This window comes from Syngnathus scovelli, chromosome 9, assembly GCF_024217435.2.
Source record: "Syngnathus scovelli strain Florida chromosome 9, RoL_Ssco_1.2, whole genome shotgun sequence".
In the NCBI taxonomy this organism is placed as follows: Eukaryota; Metazoa; Chordata; class Actinopteri; order Syngnathiformes; family Syngnathidae; genus Syngnathus; species Syngnathus scovelli.
In genome coordinates, this window is record NC_090855.1 from 5,231,431 (window position 1) to 5,247,822 (window position 16,392).

At 40.3% G+C, this 16,392-nt stretch overlaps 1 protein-coding gene across 1 annotated transcript in view; it reads right to left on the reverse strand.

Annotated features, from left to right (window-relative positions):
- Positions 1-934: 934 nt before the first annotated feature.
- Positions 935-16,392, reverse strand: part of si:dkey-233k19.3 (dynein axonemal heavy chain 11) — a 31,245-nt gene continuing 15,787 nt past the window's right edge. The window contains exons 53-82 of the mRNA XM_049731373.2: positions 16,035-16,158; positions 15,750-15,892; positions 14,749-14,910; positions 12,754-12,987; positions 12,465-12,611; positions 12,286-12,399; positions 12,062-12,205; positions 11,396-11,578; positions 11,233-11,334; positions 11,009-11,143; positions 10,051-10,224; positions 9,712-9,947; positions 9,475-9,597; positions 6,983-7,187; positions 6,747-6,911; positions 6,455-6,595; positions 6,120-6,290; positions 5,619-5,741; positions 5,351-5,544; positions 5,032-5,180; positions 4,834-4,961; positions 4,313-4,540; positions 4,035-4,226; positions 3,011-3,130; positions 2,561-2,803; positions 2,303-2,485; positions 2,033-2,148; positions 1,838-1,950; positions 1,627-1,767; positions 935-1,561 (exon numbers count right to left, since the gene is read on the reverse strand). Of these exons, the coding sequence (XP_049587330.1) occupies positions 1,314-1,561; positions 1,627-1,767; positions 1,838-1,950; positions 2,033-2,148; positions 2,303-2,485; positions 2,561-2,803; positions 3,011-3,130; positions 4,035-4,226; positions 4,313-4,540; positions 4,834-4,961; positions 5,032-5,180; positions 5,351-5,544; positions 5,619-5,741; positions 6,120-6,290; positions 6,455-6,595; positions 6,747-6,911; positions 6,983-7,187; positions 9,475-9,597; positions 9,712-9,947; positions 10,051-10,224; positions 11,009-11,143; positions 11,233-11,334; positions 11,396-11,578; positions 12,062-12,205; positions 12,286-12,399; positions 12,465-12,611; positions 12,754-12,987; positions 14,749-14,910; positions 15,750-15,892; positions 16,035-16,158 (4,881 nt within the window). The 3' untranslated portion in view covers positions 935-1,313. The remainder of the gene's footprint in view (positions 1,562-1,626; positions 1,768-1,837; positions 1,951-2,032; positions 2,149-2,302; positions 2,486-2,560; positions 2,804-3,010; positions 3,131-4,034; positions 4,227-4,312; positions 4,541-4,833; positions 4,962-5,031; positions 5,181-5,350; positions 5,545-5,618; positions 5,742-6,119; positions 6,291-6,454; positions 6,596-6,746; positions 6,912-6,982; positions 7,188-9,474; positions 9,598-9,711; positions 9,948-10,050; positions 10,225-11,008; positions 11,144-11,232; positions 11,335-11,395; positions 11,579-12,061; positions 12,206-12,285; positions 12,400-12,464; positions 12,612-12,753; positions 12,988-14,748; positions 14,911-15,749; positions 15,893-16,034; positions 16,159-16,392) is intronic.

The following is a 16,392-nucleotide window of genomic DNA, read 5'->3' on the forward strand; positions in this document are numbered from 1 at the left end:
AATCACATTTCATCTGGGAAGCTGACGATACAAAATTGTGACTTTCATACATAACCAATGAGTGGATTGACTGACAAACTGGATGTTTACTTTGAACAAGGAGTACAAAAAATAAACACAAATTTTCAATATAAATTGCACCAAAGTGAAATTTCCAGTTATCCATCAGCGCCCAATTTTACTGACATTAACCAGGTGTCCTTGTTGGCGTTTTTAACACGAGGCACGTGTGGCCCGGCGCCTGCTGCGTCTGGCCCGATGTACCCTGCCATTTCTGCCCTAATACGTTGGGCACGTTATCATTTCCCTGTCATCAAATGACTGGCTAGCAACTGCGGGACGCTAATGAGAGGAAGAGAGGGAAATGAAGAGTCACGACTGAGAAGACGAGTTCTTCATTTCCTGTGTGTGCGATACAAACCACAGAGTCAATCTTTCACCCTCCACAATTCTGTCTGCCCATGCAAAGGGAAGCAGGGTGGAATTAGCAGAAACTCAGCCATTAGTGTTTAAAAAAGCAGGCGGACTAATTTTAAGCTGTAACTTGTAACTGTTATTGTGAAAAAAATATTCATTATTTACCCAATTTATTTGTTCTCTAATATGTTCACCCATTATTTTGTACATACGTGTTTTCAATTAGAAGTCTGGTTAGACCTTTTGATTTATTTTGGTTCATCTGGACAGAGAACAGATAAAAGATGTGTAATCTGATGTGTTGCTGTCTCACTGAAAGCTATCAATGGCTTTGAATAGGTTTCTTCTTCAGGCCTGGGCTGAATGAATTACACTCATCTGTTAGTATTCTGCCCAAGCGGTACAAAAGGTCAATGTCAAATGCACCTCATTTAAAAGTCAATAGCAACCATGCACATCATCTCCTGGGAATTCAGGCCGGGAACTCTCCAGACGGCATTGTGTATCATTCAGTTAGTAGAGGGCAACCAGAGAGCTTTTTTTAATCTTGACCTTCCAATAAAATATGCTCCCGATCCAGAATTACATGGTCTAAAATGGAGACATAAGCTCCCAACAAATCACAGATGGATTGAACCATCTCAGGCGAAAGGTTCAACGGGGTCTGGATAACATGAGCGTGTAGCTTGTTATTTTTTAAATCTCAGGGAGGAAAAAAAATACAGTGCTGACCCCAACAAATATCAAACTGATGCAAAAATAGATGCTTGAGTCTAATTAAAACATAAAAAAATACAGATATGAGTACAAATAAATTGTTTTCAACATGCAAAAACATTTCATCATAATACTTTAGCCAGAAATAATACTACCGGTATTTGCAGTTCCATTTGGTGTCACACTGAAAGCAGCAGAGCCACACCAGCTAAAATCCACTTAGCAGGAGGTTGTCTGTTTCGGAGGTAAAAAGTCCAAACATACGTGGATCCGCGATCTTTCGTGCGGTACACGGGACACTCATAAGTGTTTTTGAGCTCCTGCTCTTCCGCCGGTACGGCTCGTACATACAACACCGGCATGGGAGGGGTGAGATCCCTCAAAACTGCTTCTGCAATGACTCCCGATTGAGTATCCCAACGTGCTCCTGAAGCGACATGGGGCATGTTGAGTTTAATTGCTAATTGTAACCGTGTTGTAATTCAATTCTACCTTCGATGAAGAGGCCATGGATGTAGGCCCCCTCCCGTGGTGGATGTCCAAAATCGTCTTTTGTCTTCTTGGTCACGTCAGCAGTCAACGTCATCTTATCCAGGGGCCACTGATTCTTACGAGCAATGCTCTGCAGAATGGCTGCCAAAAATCAGAATGTTGGAATTAACTAACTTCTCAAAATGCATCTTACTGTTTTTTTAGAGCTCACCAGTGAGGAAAGACTGCGGGTTGAAGAGGCCCGAGAGCCAAACAACAGCGGGTAGAACAAAGTCCTGTGTCCAGCTGTCCAGGTCACGACAGCTACACCTAATATCACTAAACCTAAAAAAACAAAAAAATCAATGTGACTTGATTTGTGAATGGTCTGACATTGCATCATCAACGCAAAGTGAAAGTTGTTTACCATCGTGTAAGAGTTTTGGTGGAGGCATAAGCCAATCTGGCCCAGGAATCTGGCACAGCATCATTGAACAAAGCCGACTGCAGAGTCTCCATACCCGAAGAGACAGTGAGCTCTCCCTGTAAGCACACACATAATATAATATAATATCATATCATATCATATCATATCATATCATATCATATCATATCATATCATATCATATCATAACATAACATAATATACTGAATGATGCTGCATATACTGAAATACTGATGAGCAAAGACACACTACCTTCAGGCCAAGATCGAGCTCATTAAGGGACTTCCTCATTTCCCCCAGAAGGAGATTCATGCGTTCACATTCTTGTAAACACACTGAAATGTACGGGCTTCGCTCTGCTACCTTAACCAACATCTCCGCCATGTTATACTGATCAGGAAGCTTGTCCATAATGTCTTCAATCATAACCTTAACCTGACAAAAACATGAAAATTTTTTGGGTGACTTAAGTGAACTAGTTTTTAAAAATGCGAGTTGAGGTGGACGCACCTTCTCCTCTGTGCTCAAGACTGCCCCCTCTGCTCCGGAGGACTCCTGAGGCTGCAGCACCAGCAGAGTCTTGAAAAGATTGTCCGAGGTGAGCGTGAGGCACTCGAGCTCTGCATTTGGATGTAGGCCGTACAAGGCGGGGCTCTCGGGTGGAAGGTGCTCATCGATATAAGCGTGGTACCCGCTGTGGTCCATGAATGGAGGAGCCATGAAGCCAGGACACAGGAAGAGCTCCCCTTCAAACTGGCAAGTGAGAACAGAATATTTTTTTTCACAGGGATGTCACACAGTATAGACAATAAAATTGCAGTTAAGCTTTGCATCCCAAGAGGGCACTATTTACCTTGACAACAAAAGCAAAAAATAAAAAAATCTTCACATACACTAGAAAAACAAACTCTCCCATAAAAGTTACAGAGATGCAAATTGAAAAGAAATGTCACAGCTCACCATTTTGGGTTGCATAAACTCTTGCAGGTAGGCCTTACACAGCCTTCTGTCCCAGTTATTAGTAATGTGTCCACCATACATGATCTCCCCAAAAAGATAGCACAGATCCTCCCATGGCACCTGCATGGACTTGAGCATGAAAACATCAGAAAACAAAAAAACGTAGACAGCACACATGACTTTATACGAAGAACCTTATACGAGAGGTTAAAGGGGGAGATGATAACCTGCGATTCATAACAAATTACAAAAACTGGAGGTTCACAATCATTTGTACCTGTATTGTTTTGCAAATTGCTTCCTTCGTCAGCTCTAATTGCAGTGATCACTTATGTAGTGTTGTGAACTGTCACATCGGCTGCATGTAATTACATTTAGGACGATGCTTCATTGCTCTCCTAATGAATTCTCTGTATACGCACATGCGGTTTACTGTTTGGTTAACATAATGAAGGACATTCGTTTTTTGTTTTTTTGGAGGACAGAACACCTTGGAGACGTGATTGGTTCTGACCGGGGTAATAGAAGCGCTAAGAGAAACACATTAGCAGCTGCAGAGTACTGCAGAGAATGGATTGTTTTTGTCGTCTCCAAATAAAGCTAAATTATAGGATGCTGATGGGGATCAAAGTATCCATCATAAGAGTGAAAATATTTAATAAATTAATCTGTATTACAGACTAGTTCTTTTTTTGGATGTTGATATGTTGTGTAATTATTTATATATTATATTATTCATTATAATAATTATAGTAAATAATTAGTATATTAATTATTTAATAAATTAATCAGGATAAATGACAGATTTTTTGGGGGGATGTAAGTATGTTGTGTACCGTAATTTTCGGACTATAAGCCGCGCCGGACTATAAGCCGCACCAGCTAAAATTCGTGATTCGGGGTTCAAAATTTGAGAAAAAAGTAGCGGCTTATAGTCCAAGATTTACGGTAATTATTTTGAATATATTATAAACAGGCATTTGTGACAAAAAACTTAAAACCGGTGAAATATTCTTGAAATTACCTTGGTGTTGGACTCTAAGTAGTTGAACAAAATATTTGCTGAGATGGTAAGGTCCCCAGTGCTAAAGGGATACTTATGGTTCCAGCCTTGAGGGCCAAATCTTCGGCGCTCGGTGACACAAGCGTGAAAGAAGCAGAGGGAAAAGAACATGGAATTGAATTCCTGTTCTCTTGAGCACATTTCCAGAGTGTCCTATAAAAAAAAATGAAAAAATATCCAATACCTGACTTGTTTCGACTCAGTCCACAATATGATGTGCTTCTTCAATCTAAACCTACTTGAGTGAAGTTGTTGAGAGCTGCATGTAGACTGGGATTCATCCCAGTGGGAGGCTCGCTGGTGATTTTAATCGCATTCTCGAGGATGCCTCTGGGGATAACGTGCTGCTCGGGGCAGGGTGCTGGTTCCCCAGTAATGAACACTCTGAAACCGGGGTGACTATCCAGGGCCTCTCTTTCCAGTAGAGCTTCAAGAGTAGGAAGCCAGCGTGCTACCAGGTGAACATTCTAAGGAGCCAAATTATGCATGAAATAAAGGATTATGTTGCTTTTAGGCCGACTAATCTAAAAATGTCTCTTTTTTTTTTGTCAATTATGAGGAAAAGCCTCAGGGACTGGCTTGGCTGCCAGCTTCGACTATCAAAGGAGGCATTCACAGGGCTGATCTAGCCAATTATAGTTTTTATTGAACCAAATTGAGCCTATTTCCCACTCCGGGGGAGATAATATCATTATTTGCATAGGCTGAAAAAACATCTCGAGGCAACTACAAGAGCCAGTGAGTGAAAAGGAAATCTTACCTGCAGAATGACCCAATGTCCAAGTTTAGATGAATTCTCGAGCATCTTTTCAGCGACGTCTTCCTGCCCTTGTCCCAGTGAAACATTGTGCAAATTGCCCGATTCAATTGACATTCCCAGCGTTAATCCTATTCGAGAAAAATATTTAAACCTCTTTCCCCAGAACAAGGAATTGCACAAATCGGATCGATGTCATACCTAGTTTCTCTACATCTTTGAGTGGATTGACACCAGGTGAGAGGATGAAAAACACAGGAGTTGAGGGGCTGCTACTTTCATACAACTTGTCAAATTCCAACCTTGCAGTCTCTACATATTTTGCACCCATGCAGTCCACCACAAAATTCCTGCCGGGAAACAAAAAAATATCATACAGTAGACCAGGGGTGTCAAACTCGAGGACAGAGATACGGCCCGCCACATCATTTTATGTGTTCCGCAAAGACAAATTATGCATTGAATTATGAATTAGTTTGAGACTGATTACAACCATAACGACACATGGTCTTGTATTTACCTTAGCATGTACGTCACCCGATCAGGGCGCAAAGCTCTCAAGATGATAAGCTTCTGAATGCAACTCTTATTTTTCCAGTCCTGTGGAAGTCTTTCTTTTTCCGGACAACTAGATTCAACAATCTTCCTCCAGCGCTTGTGAGAACTTTCAATGTCTCGGTCCAGTCCGTTAAACTCCTCCATTGAAGAAATAGTCTAAAGTCACATGAGTAGAATGCATATTGAACATGTCATCAACTTCAAATGTAACAGCGTCTATATAAAAGTACCTTAATGGCTCCCCAGGCGTGTGGCGACAGGAAGGACACAGGGCTAACTTTGCTAACTTCCACCGGGAAACGCAGAAGAAAGTCAAACTCCTGTGCATCAATCAGGTTCTGCTTGAGCTGAATCTAGAGCCGAGAGTTTTTTTTGTCTTATCAATCAATTTCAAAGCAACTCAAACTTTCAAAACAACTCCTACATCCGATTACGAGTGTAAAATAGTGAGGTGAAAGACAGCCTTCAAAAGTCCGCAATTTATTTGATGGAGAAAAAAAAAGAAGATAAGCCACAATGACAGATAATTCCATTATGCCACCAGAACCAACCCCCTTGTCAGAACCGACTGTCTGAACAGCAGCAGGTGAGCGAGGGCTGAGAGGTAATCAATAGTAGCGTATCGTCCTGCTGACTGCTTTTAATTGAAGTTAATGTGAGGGCAGAAACATATTTTGATTGATCAGGGTGACAGGACGCTCCACCTCCAAAGGCGGCCCAAAGTCCCTCACCTGGAAGGCAGCGTGTGACAAGAAGGTTAACTTGTCTCTCTCAAACAGGCCCTGGCTGGTGTAGAGGAATACAGAATAGGTGATGGCCTCGGTGAGAGCGGCCACTCTGCTGCTCACGTCCTCCTCACGTTCCACATGCTCCATCGCTTTGCTAAATACCGAGATAAAACTCTGCAAGGACAGCAAAAATTAATTTGAGTGTTTGTGTATATTTAAACCGAACTAAACGGTTGGGGTAAAAACGTATAAAACAATAAATATTTAAAAAGTCCTAGTTAATTAAAAATATGACTATTAATTGCATAATTGGTGGCCAGGCACCGTTGTTATCATACCTTGAGAGAAAACTGATACATGGGGTTAATCTTGTTGAGGTCATTGATGATGAAGAAGAGGAGTGATGCTCTCTCAGCAGCAGGGCGGTATATTTCCCGAGCCTCGTTGATCTTTGTCTCATTCTCTCGGGCCTCCACCACCTGTGTGTTCCAAATGCACGGAATGAGCTATGAGGCTCTCAGTCATGCTCCAAAAGCCGTTCATTACACATATTCCAAACCGCACAGCGTTTACTGCAAGTTCGAGGAAAGATGAGTTGAAAAAACTTGAGTGAAATGTGATGAGTCGTACTTTGTCTTGAATTTGGGCAGCTGTGATCTTGGTGATTTCAAGTTGCTCCACCAGAGAAATATCACCCAGGAAATTACCGCAGGCTGAAGACAGGCGACTCAGCAGGTCATCCTCCAACCTTTTCAGCTCAATCTTAAAGTGGTTCTGCTGCCTGGTCAGATCCATCTTTCACCGGGCGTACAAGTTATTCCTGATTCTGATATCCTGGACTAAAGTCTCATGTGTAAATGTTTTACCTTCAGGTCTTCAAGGTCAGGTCTTTCCCGGGATACTACTTGTCCCAGCAGTTGTTCCTCTAGTCCAGTTGGAGTTACAGTGAAGTTGATGAGGGTTGTTTGAGCTTGGAGCTCAGGAGGAAAATGAGGATTGGCCAGTTTGGTGTGCAGAATAAGACGGAAGTTACTATTGTATTCACATTCCTTGCCGCCGATCTGAATGTACCTGGATGATGGACGAAAAACATTTTAGCATTCCGTAAAACCTTACGGACTGTGTCAAAAAATTGGATCTGATCTAAAAATAGCTCACCAATGTTGTAGAATGTTTTTGAATAAAAGTATTTGCATCTGTTGCCAACCTTGTTAACTAACTGTTGATAATCATTGTGAGAACTCACTGACACATAATGAGCGACTTAAAATAAATGAATATCATCAATCATTAATAACATAATTAAAAGCAAGTTGAGCAAATTTGTTGTTTCGACTACTCCGGAGCGATTTATAGTCGGAAAAAGACGATAAATATAAAAGATTGCTTCCTCTATAGCCAATATTTATTTCTCCTTGCTTTTCAATTAAATTAGCACCGGCTTGACAAACCTGGTGGCTTTTCATTTTTCTCTAATTACCACTCGGATCGCGGGCAAGGCCACGGTTCTACAGCGCATGGTTCTCGCGTCCTAATCGGGTTCAACTCTTTATCTTCACAAGGCAGAATTAATGTACTATTGATAGAACCATTACTCCACCAAATTAAAGTTTGCTGATGGATTGTCTTGTAGTCTTCCGTCAGCCATGAAAGGAATAATTAGTATTCATTACTTCACACTCTACAACATTCCAATTATTAATGAACTTCATCTGTGAAGCCCCACCAGATCCATCATGGTTGGCCCTGCTGCTTGTATTAATCATCGACAGAAACAAGTGTGCGGGTCATCTACAAGGGATAAACTGATAATCAGATTTAATGTGATGAATTGTCGTCTCGGGACAGACGGGACGTCAGAGGAAGATTTGAATTCATAGTCAGGGGCAAACCCGTATGTGCAGTACATACATCGTTTTGGTATGAGTCAGTGTGAAGTAAAGTTCTAATGTTCTTTCAGTAACTTTAAGAAATGAATATTTGCCTTTGAATGTTTTGAGCTGTTTGGTTTTAATTTCTTTTAGATGTTGTGCTTATGGTTTTGTGGGGAACATTGAGTTTCCTTGTGGATGAAATGTGCTACATAAATAAATTAGTTGGGGATTTTTGTTTTTGGAGTTTTGACTTTTTTTTTAATTACCTTTTAGAGAAGGTTTGTTATTTTTATTTCTATGCTTTGTTTTTGTGTTTTTTATGAGATTTAGTATTAGTTTTAGTTTTTTATGGAGTATTTATCAAGTGCAAGGTATAAAAAAAAGTCACTAAGTATTGTGTAATAAAGCAACGTAAACTGCGATTCTCAAATGAGCTTCCTTCTTCTGGACGTACATACAGCAATACCGAGAAAAAAAAACTTTAAAATGAACTTTAAAAGCTCATGTTTGACATTAGTTGAAGAAGATGAAAACAAAGGATATAACTGTATAGTTTTAGAAATGTAAGTAATTTCATTTTGTTGACTGTGATAATTTAAATTTTTGTTTGAATTATTTTGTTATTTTTTTTATTATAATCGTGGTGCATATGTGTCACTAGATTTTGGAGCGGCTAGAGTGAATCTTAAAATGAGTTTATAATCAGGTGGATAAAATTGAGCAGTAGCTGCCAATATGGAGGTCCGGAGTCAAATGTGGTTTGGAATTCCAGAACTAATGTCATTTTACAACCATAAAACCAGACTTATTAGACCTCAATGAGATAACATCACGAAAACTATTTTTAAAGCCAGCGCTTGATTCCAGATGGACAAATGCTGAACATGCAGCAAACCATTATGAAATTGTTGAAGTCAAATTAAGTTTGCCATCATGATAGAGAGCCACAGCATTGAGTGTTTCCTGCTACCTCTCTCGGCGAGTCCTAATACATAACCATGAATGTTCTCCGTTCGGCTTTTACACTGAGGCTCATCTGTTCAATATTCATCAGGCCTAAAGAATATGAACACACAAATATACATCTATCACCTGTCTAGAGGGATGGATCAATATGTTGCATTCATGGATTCAGAACACGCGCCGCACATTCATTAATAATTTGAAGAACGGGCAATGATAATGTGTTCCGTCATGTCTTGCGGATGCTCCAGAGTTCAGTGTGATTCAAGCATTTGGTGATCTTCAACCACAAACACAATGCTGATGTGCCAATAGGCAAAATAATGATGGGTATGACTTCGATGTTTAATTCTTTTTGACTAAGTTGAGATGTTGCAAAATAAATAAATGAATAAATATATAAATACTATTAGGTATGAATTATTTGATGTTTAATTATTTTTGACTAAGTTGTGATGTTGCAAAATAAATAAAAAATAAAAATAAAAAATAAAAAAATGATTAACTAAATACTAACTAACCGTCCTCTTTTGATGGTGTTTTTGCCCAGGAGAGGTTCCAAAACAGGGTCGAATCTTTCTGACACATTCTCAATAAGAACAGTTTCACCACAGGCTAATGCCGCTTCAATTACATCAATGTACCTATGGAAGAGCACAACAAAATGACCATTGCAGTTGATAATTTTACCAGTAAAGATAAATGTTGAGTCTAATAAATAAAAGATTCAGATTGATCACACCAGCTCTTCTTCTCACCCTTTCTGTCCCTGTTGCACCACTCTCAGCTCAGAGCCTTTCTGGCTTCGTATCCACTTGATGCCTTGCCGCTGTGGATCGACCATGAGTGGCCAGCGCTCGCTGGTGGTCAGGATGGCAGCGTTCTCCGTTGACATCCTATCACTTGGCAGACCCTGGTTATGCCAAGCAGCCACAGTGGCATCATCTGTAAGCATGAGGATGGGATCCAGGCCATCTGTCAGCGGCACAGAGACCTGCAACGGGAGCCAGGGATTGATGTGGCTGTGCGTTGGAAACAGCTATGAGGCTTGTAAAGACAGGCTGCACAGCTACAGTGTGACACAGATGAAACTCAACCTTCTGAGATTGGAGGAACGGGATCCATTTTTCACTGTAGAGTTCAGCACGATACTGCATGGTGAAGTAACCCACGTAGGAGACAAATGCTGAGGTGAGGGCGACATCCCCGCACAGGGTTTTTTGTTGCTCCTTATACTGAACAAGCGTCTGTGACCAACGCTTCTTCTCGGACTAAAAGGCAAAAAGATATTACAAAATCTAATATTCATTTGATGGAGAGACTTAAATCAAAGACAGGGCTGATAAGGTAAAGAAAACTAAATCCGTTAAAACAGAGCTTAAAGTTTGATCTCATATTCACTCTGCATCACTTCAGCATTCATCTAAAGATTCAATACGACTGTGACAGCTTTACGGTGATAAATCACGCATGACATTTTCTTACAAGGGGCCGTGGATCTGAAATATGTCACATAATAAATTCTCAGACAGTTAAAAATCACTATAATTTCACTCTAATGTATTATGGATTGCCTGTAATATCACTCAGTCCGGGGTGAGACATTGCTAATTTCCAACAGATGTTGAGGCTTTGAGGTAAGCTAATGATTAAATATAGACGGCCTGATTTATTAGTCGGAACACTATTGCTTCCAGGTCAATGCCATAGAGGCAAAACATTTATCTTGATATGCTTAAAAGGCACGCTGTTCCACACAAACCACATTTGTTTTCCGGGATGGAAAAAGTCGAACTTAAAAAATGACCATTTGAATGTTTTATCTTTTGATATTAGCATCTAGAATAGTGTAGCACGGGTGCGGGTGGAGGGAGTTAAATAAAATATTAGAGAAATATTATTGTAACAAGAACATGCTTAAATTCACATAAATATTCTCAACTCAAATATTGCCCAGGGCTGATAAATTTGGGGCCACCATTATCTGACTCCTGCAGTAAAATATCTCTTTGCTACAAACAGAACTTCTGCATTTCAGATTTTCTCCCCAATTACCTCTAAGCCCCTGACGAGTCGGTTAGCCAACTCTATGGTCTGGTTAGTGCGGGTTACATCTTGTTGACAGCTGATTTTCTCAGCTGTCGCACTTTCAAACTGAGCTGTGAGATTCTGCAGATTTGCATCCAAATCCTAGAGAGCAACAAAAAGAGCAAAAAATATTAAAACATGACCAGCAAAATAAGAAGCTTAACTATGAATATCAACATATTTTTACTCACTATCAACTTCTTTTGAACAGCCAGGAGTTTACTTGTTGCATTTTCTAGTTCAGCATTAGCTTGGGCTAAAGCAAGCCTCTTTGGAATGACCTCGCAATAAATCTGGAATAGCAAAAAGTAATAAAACACTTCATAACAAAAGCACTTAAGATGTGCAACAAACCTCATAATATCGAACGATGTTGATTGTCCAGGCGCAAAGTCCTGCAGCGGCTGTAGATTTGGTCCTCACTTGATCCGGTTGGAAGTCTGACTTTTTAAGGTAACACTGTTTGACCACATTCAAGCAGGACTCGTGGATGTGCTCCTTATCATATGACACCAAGGCCTGCAGAAAATCATCCACCTGATACAACACACGGAAAAATGTATGCCAAATTAGATTTATAGCTTGAGCTGGCTGTAGATAAAAATATATTTATTATATCAGATTAATTATATTAATTACACATTATGTTTTGTATTTGAATGTATATATTGTATATTTGCATTAAAATTTAAACCTTTTGTTCTGGCATTTTTCATTTGAGCCAAAACCCAAGAAAAAGACAAAAATAAAAGACTTGCTGCTCCCTGGACAAACACTATATCCTGCTGTTACAACAAATTGTGAAAAGAGTAAGACCCATTCAATTTTAAGAGCTGTAAAATATGTCTATGGTGGCTGTTGAGAGACTGCCTCCTCCCCTAGTGTGTGAGCATATTCATGGAGCCATGCTGCTGTAATCTAAGTATGGGAGAGATGGCGAGTGGGGCCAGGGTCAAGGCCAGAAGAAAAATTAGATTGGCATTCATCAGGCAGATGTGACTGAAGCAATGACAGCTTAACCTTGCCCATGAAGGCCCGTGCCGCTTTCCAGCTCCGATCCTTAGGAACCCGGCCGCGTGGAGCTAGTAGAACCATCACGGCTGCCGCTACGTTGATGACTGCCGGGGGAGGGTTGGGGAAGGCCTTCAGTTCAGTAAGATTTACCTAAAATGAGTTATAAATGTTTTACAGCTTGCAGAAGGACTCGGGATTTGACTGACTTTTTAACAGCGCCGAGCGAGTACCTTGTTGAGGGTGTTCAGCGCCGTGGTGGCGGCTGTCAGCAATGGCTCGGCTTTGGCAAGGTCTTGCTCACATTCCTGTTGTTTGATGGACACTTCTGCCTGAATGAGAGAAACCTAAACAAAGGATGAACTACTGTAATCACGTTTGATTTGACTGGAAAAGAAAATAATAATTTTACCTTTTGTGCCTCAACATCAGCTGCCTCTTTTTTGCTGCTAACCTTCTCCGTCTGGAGTCCAATCTTTGTAATAAGAGCCTCAATATTTTGATTTTTAATGGTCAAATCAGATTCTTGATCTGCCAGTTTGGCTTTCAGGTCCTCGACCTAAAAGATAAACAACATTATTACACATGTTTTAAATTCAACGCAAGAAGTCAAATGACTTGGATCGTAAATTAAAGATAATCCTAATTTCCATACCTTAATCATAACCATCCTCGAGCGTCGGGGAAATGGTTTCACTTACCTGAGCAGCAGTGCTTTGGAGCTTTTGAAGGCCACTGTCAAGGCGGTTCATCTTGTGCTGGAGCTGGGCCCGAGACTTTTGCAGAAGGTTCCTGTACAGGGTGATTTGCTGGAGAAAGCTCTTGGGGGTGGTGTAATTGTGCCTCTTCTCATCGCGCTGGTATTTTTCACTTGCTTGGTTGACACTGGTATGAACGTAGGCCATGAAAAGACTGATGGATTCCTGGACAGCAGGCTGTAAAAATAAGCAGACAAGCAGAGGAGGAAAGAGGCTGAGCTGAATTGAGTAGAGTTTAACATCCGCAAGCTGATGGGGACTGAAATATTATCTTCATAAATTTTGAATTCATCTACAAGTTTTGCCATCTTACTAGGATGGCCCTGACTTACTCAATCTGAAATTTAGGTGTAGCGAGCAGAGAATGATTAGGCTTTGAAACGTCTGTAAGAATAATTTCAGAGGTATCAGAGACAGACAGTACTTGAAAAACAAGTAACATGGTGAAACGCAACGTTTGGAATTGATCAATCTGTGCGTGTTTCATAACTATGCATTATTTTTGTGTACCTACACGTTTTAAATTTCAGTCAAACGAAGGGATTTACTTTGATAAATGAGGCCACGGGTTTTTAAATACTATCTACAACGCTTGCGGAACTCCATTGTGACGAGGTATTCATCATATGTAAGATGCTCAATGACACACGGGCTTCATTAATCACGCAGTTAGCGAGCGATCAATTCAAGCAAAACAAATGCGGCAAATTCAAAGATCACACCGAAGCCGTAACTCACAAAACATTCTTAACGATTATGGAGCATGTTGGGAATATGCTATTTATTTATTAATTAATTTGCGACATAATGTTTGTTGACAGAGAATCTTTGTTTATGTAAGAAGTGAACCGAGTGGCCAACGATTGTCTTGAGTAACTAATAAAAAGTCTCGCACAACCAAATTACCGTATTGGCGCGAATATAAGATGACCCTGATTATAAGATGACCCTCTCTTTTTCAAGATTCAAGTTTGAAAAAAGACTTTATGAACACCAAATTTAATTTTTATTCAGAAAATAATTACTGTACATCTGAAACAAATGATTCAATTCAAATAATGCAAAAACTGTCTATCACATCTTAATATCTGAACATTTAAATATGTAAACTAAAGTGCAATCACATTTGTAAATGAATGGCTTCTGGTTTTTCCATTTTCTGTTATCTCTTCTCTTATTTTCTTCTCTTTTCTTTCTTACCGCTATTTTTTTCTTCGTGCTACCGCCATTTTTATTTTTATTCTTCATGACAGGGGTTTGCGTTGGCCTGCAGAGTTAAGTTCAGCTTTCGCTTTAAAAATAAAGATAGTATAATGTCTAGACCCCGAATGTAAGACGACCCCCACTTTTTCAGTCTTATTTCAATGCAAAAAACACCGTCTTATATTCAGGCCAATACGGTATTTAATTTCTTGTTTTTTAAAACCGTCAACAAACATTACACTACTGTACAGTGTCGCACAAGTCATCATGACGACTTCTATAGGCGCTTTTATTTTTAGTCCCTGATCAACATACACGCCGGGGCAGATGCGCATGCTCACTTCAGTGGAAAGTAGCAATCTGGCACATGCGTACATGTGAGGACACTTGCTTGTGACAGCTGTGCCTATTTAGTGGGTCGTTATGTGCTTAATCACTCTTTGCTCATTAACATAAATGATCCTGGATCGTAAGCGCTTCACTGCTATGATGGAAAACAATGCGATGCGTGCACTCACTGTGCGTCTTCGGGGACGTGTTCGGTAATTTGTCAGAACCTCAACATTGAACTAATGATGAGGGATCTATGAAAATGTTAATCCAGATGCACTGTAGTCATTAAAATAATTACTCGTGTGTGTGAAAATACAGAAAGTACTTTTGCATATTTGATAACATCTACCTTTCTGGCAGGGTATTAAAAAAATAATAATACTGAGACTTATAAAGCGTTACCTCAATGTCATCAATCTCTTGGATAAATCTATAGCTGACTGACTGCAAAGCTTCCGAGCTCCATGGATGAAACCAGTCGATGGTGGTACACTGGATGAGAGCGGGGAATCGACGGGCCCTTCGTCGGAGCTCGCTTCCCACTGGGGACAAACACAACACCACCTAAAAAGAGACATCAAAGTACAAAATGCACAAATTTGACATTACAATGAGCGTCAGTACTAGAAGAAAAATCAACATGTACAGAATTATAACATCCAAAAGAAAAACAGATGACTGGCAGCCGCCTATCCGTCCCCGGATGCCTATTTGGCTCTCTTTGGCAAGCAGTCAGGCAGACACTTCAGCAGTTGGATGAAGCAGACGGTGCCACCACCAGAGACCCTGGCACGACCATTAGCTGGACCACAAATGTGTGGACCCGGACAAGTATTTCCTTCCTTTTAACCTCCCAGCTTGACTGGATTTGTTCATTTATGTCATCATGCCCTTAGACAGCAGGTGTGAATGGCTCAAACACAAAAACGTGTACCGTATTTTCCGCACTATAAGGCGCACCTAAAAACCTAAAATTTTCTCAAAAGCCGACAGTGCGCCTTATAGTCCGGTGCGCCTTATATATGGACCAAATTCCTAAATTTAAACTGGCCCGAAGCATTGTGTCATGAAATCAATCATAAGTAGCCCGCTGAAGACTATGAATCATGAATCAAAATGATCATTATTTTGTGATTACAAAGTAATTTGTTGCGTCTGAAATTGAAATAAAAAAGATAAAATGGAGAATGATTTGGATTAAAAATCTGACATGATGCATTAATGGTGCGGTTTATAGTCCGGTGCGCCTTATATAAGGACAAAGTTTTAAAATGGGCCATTCATTGAAGGTGCACCTTATAGTCCGGTGCACCTTATAGTCCGGAGAATACGGTTACGTCTACGCTGTAATGGCGCATGCTACTCTCGAGAGGAAAATAAAGTTAGGTATGGGAAAACTGGACCGTCAGTTGAAGCTGGACTCTGTCAGTAAAGAACCTCCAGCAGTTCTCCCTGTTGTCAAGCAGCCCAAGAGCTCGGACCTCCGTTTTCAAGGCGGACACAATCCCTTCAATTTCCTCCTCGCTGAAGACTTCAGGAATTTCTCCTATAGGGAAATGCAGTCATTATTTCAAACACACCAGAGGTGATCAATATTCACTGTTTGATTCTGTACGAAACAAACAAAACAAAAAAACATGGCAGTACAAGAGCACTGAACAAGAATGAATGTAAATTAGGAATCAGACCTGATGACAGTAAGTCATTAACAATGACCAGAAAGCGCTCATCGGGTATTTGTGCATCAGTCACAAGGAGAGCTACACGCTGATTCTTAACGCCGGTCTTTAGGAACAAACCCGCAAGATCCATCTGGACAAAACCACAAACAAAATGAACATACAGTCAATCAATACACAACCCACATTATGACGCCAGTAACTTTTAAGATGTTTTTTTAAAATGATTACAACCGCAAAATGTCATTAACAAGATATTGAAATATTTCCCACTGGCCTTTTATGATATTTGACAATTATTTCCTGCATCAACAGTGCAGCTCAACGAAATGGAATTAAATCAATATCATGCATGCAACCACAGGGA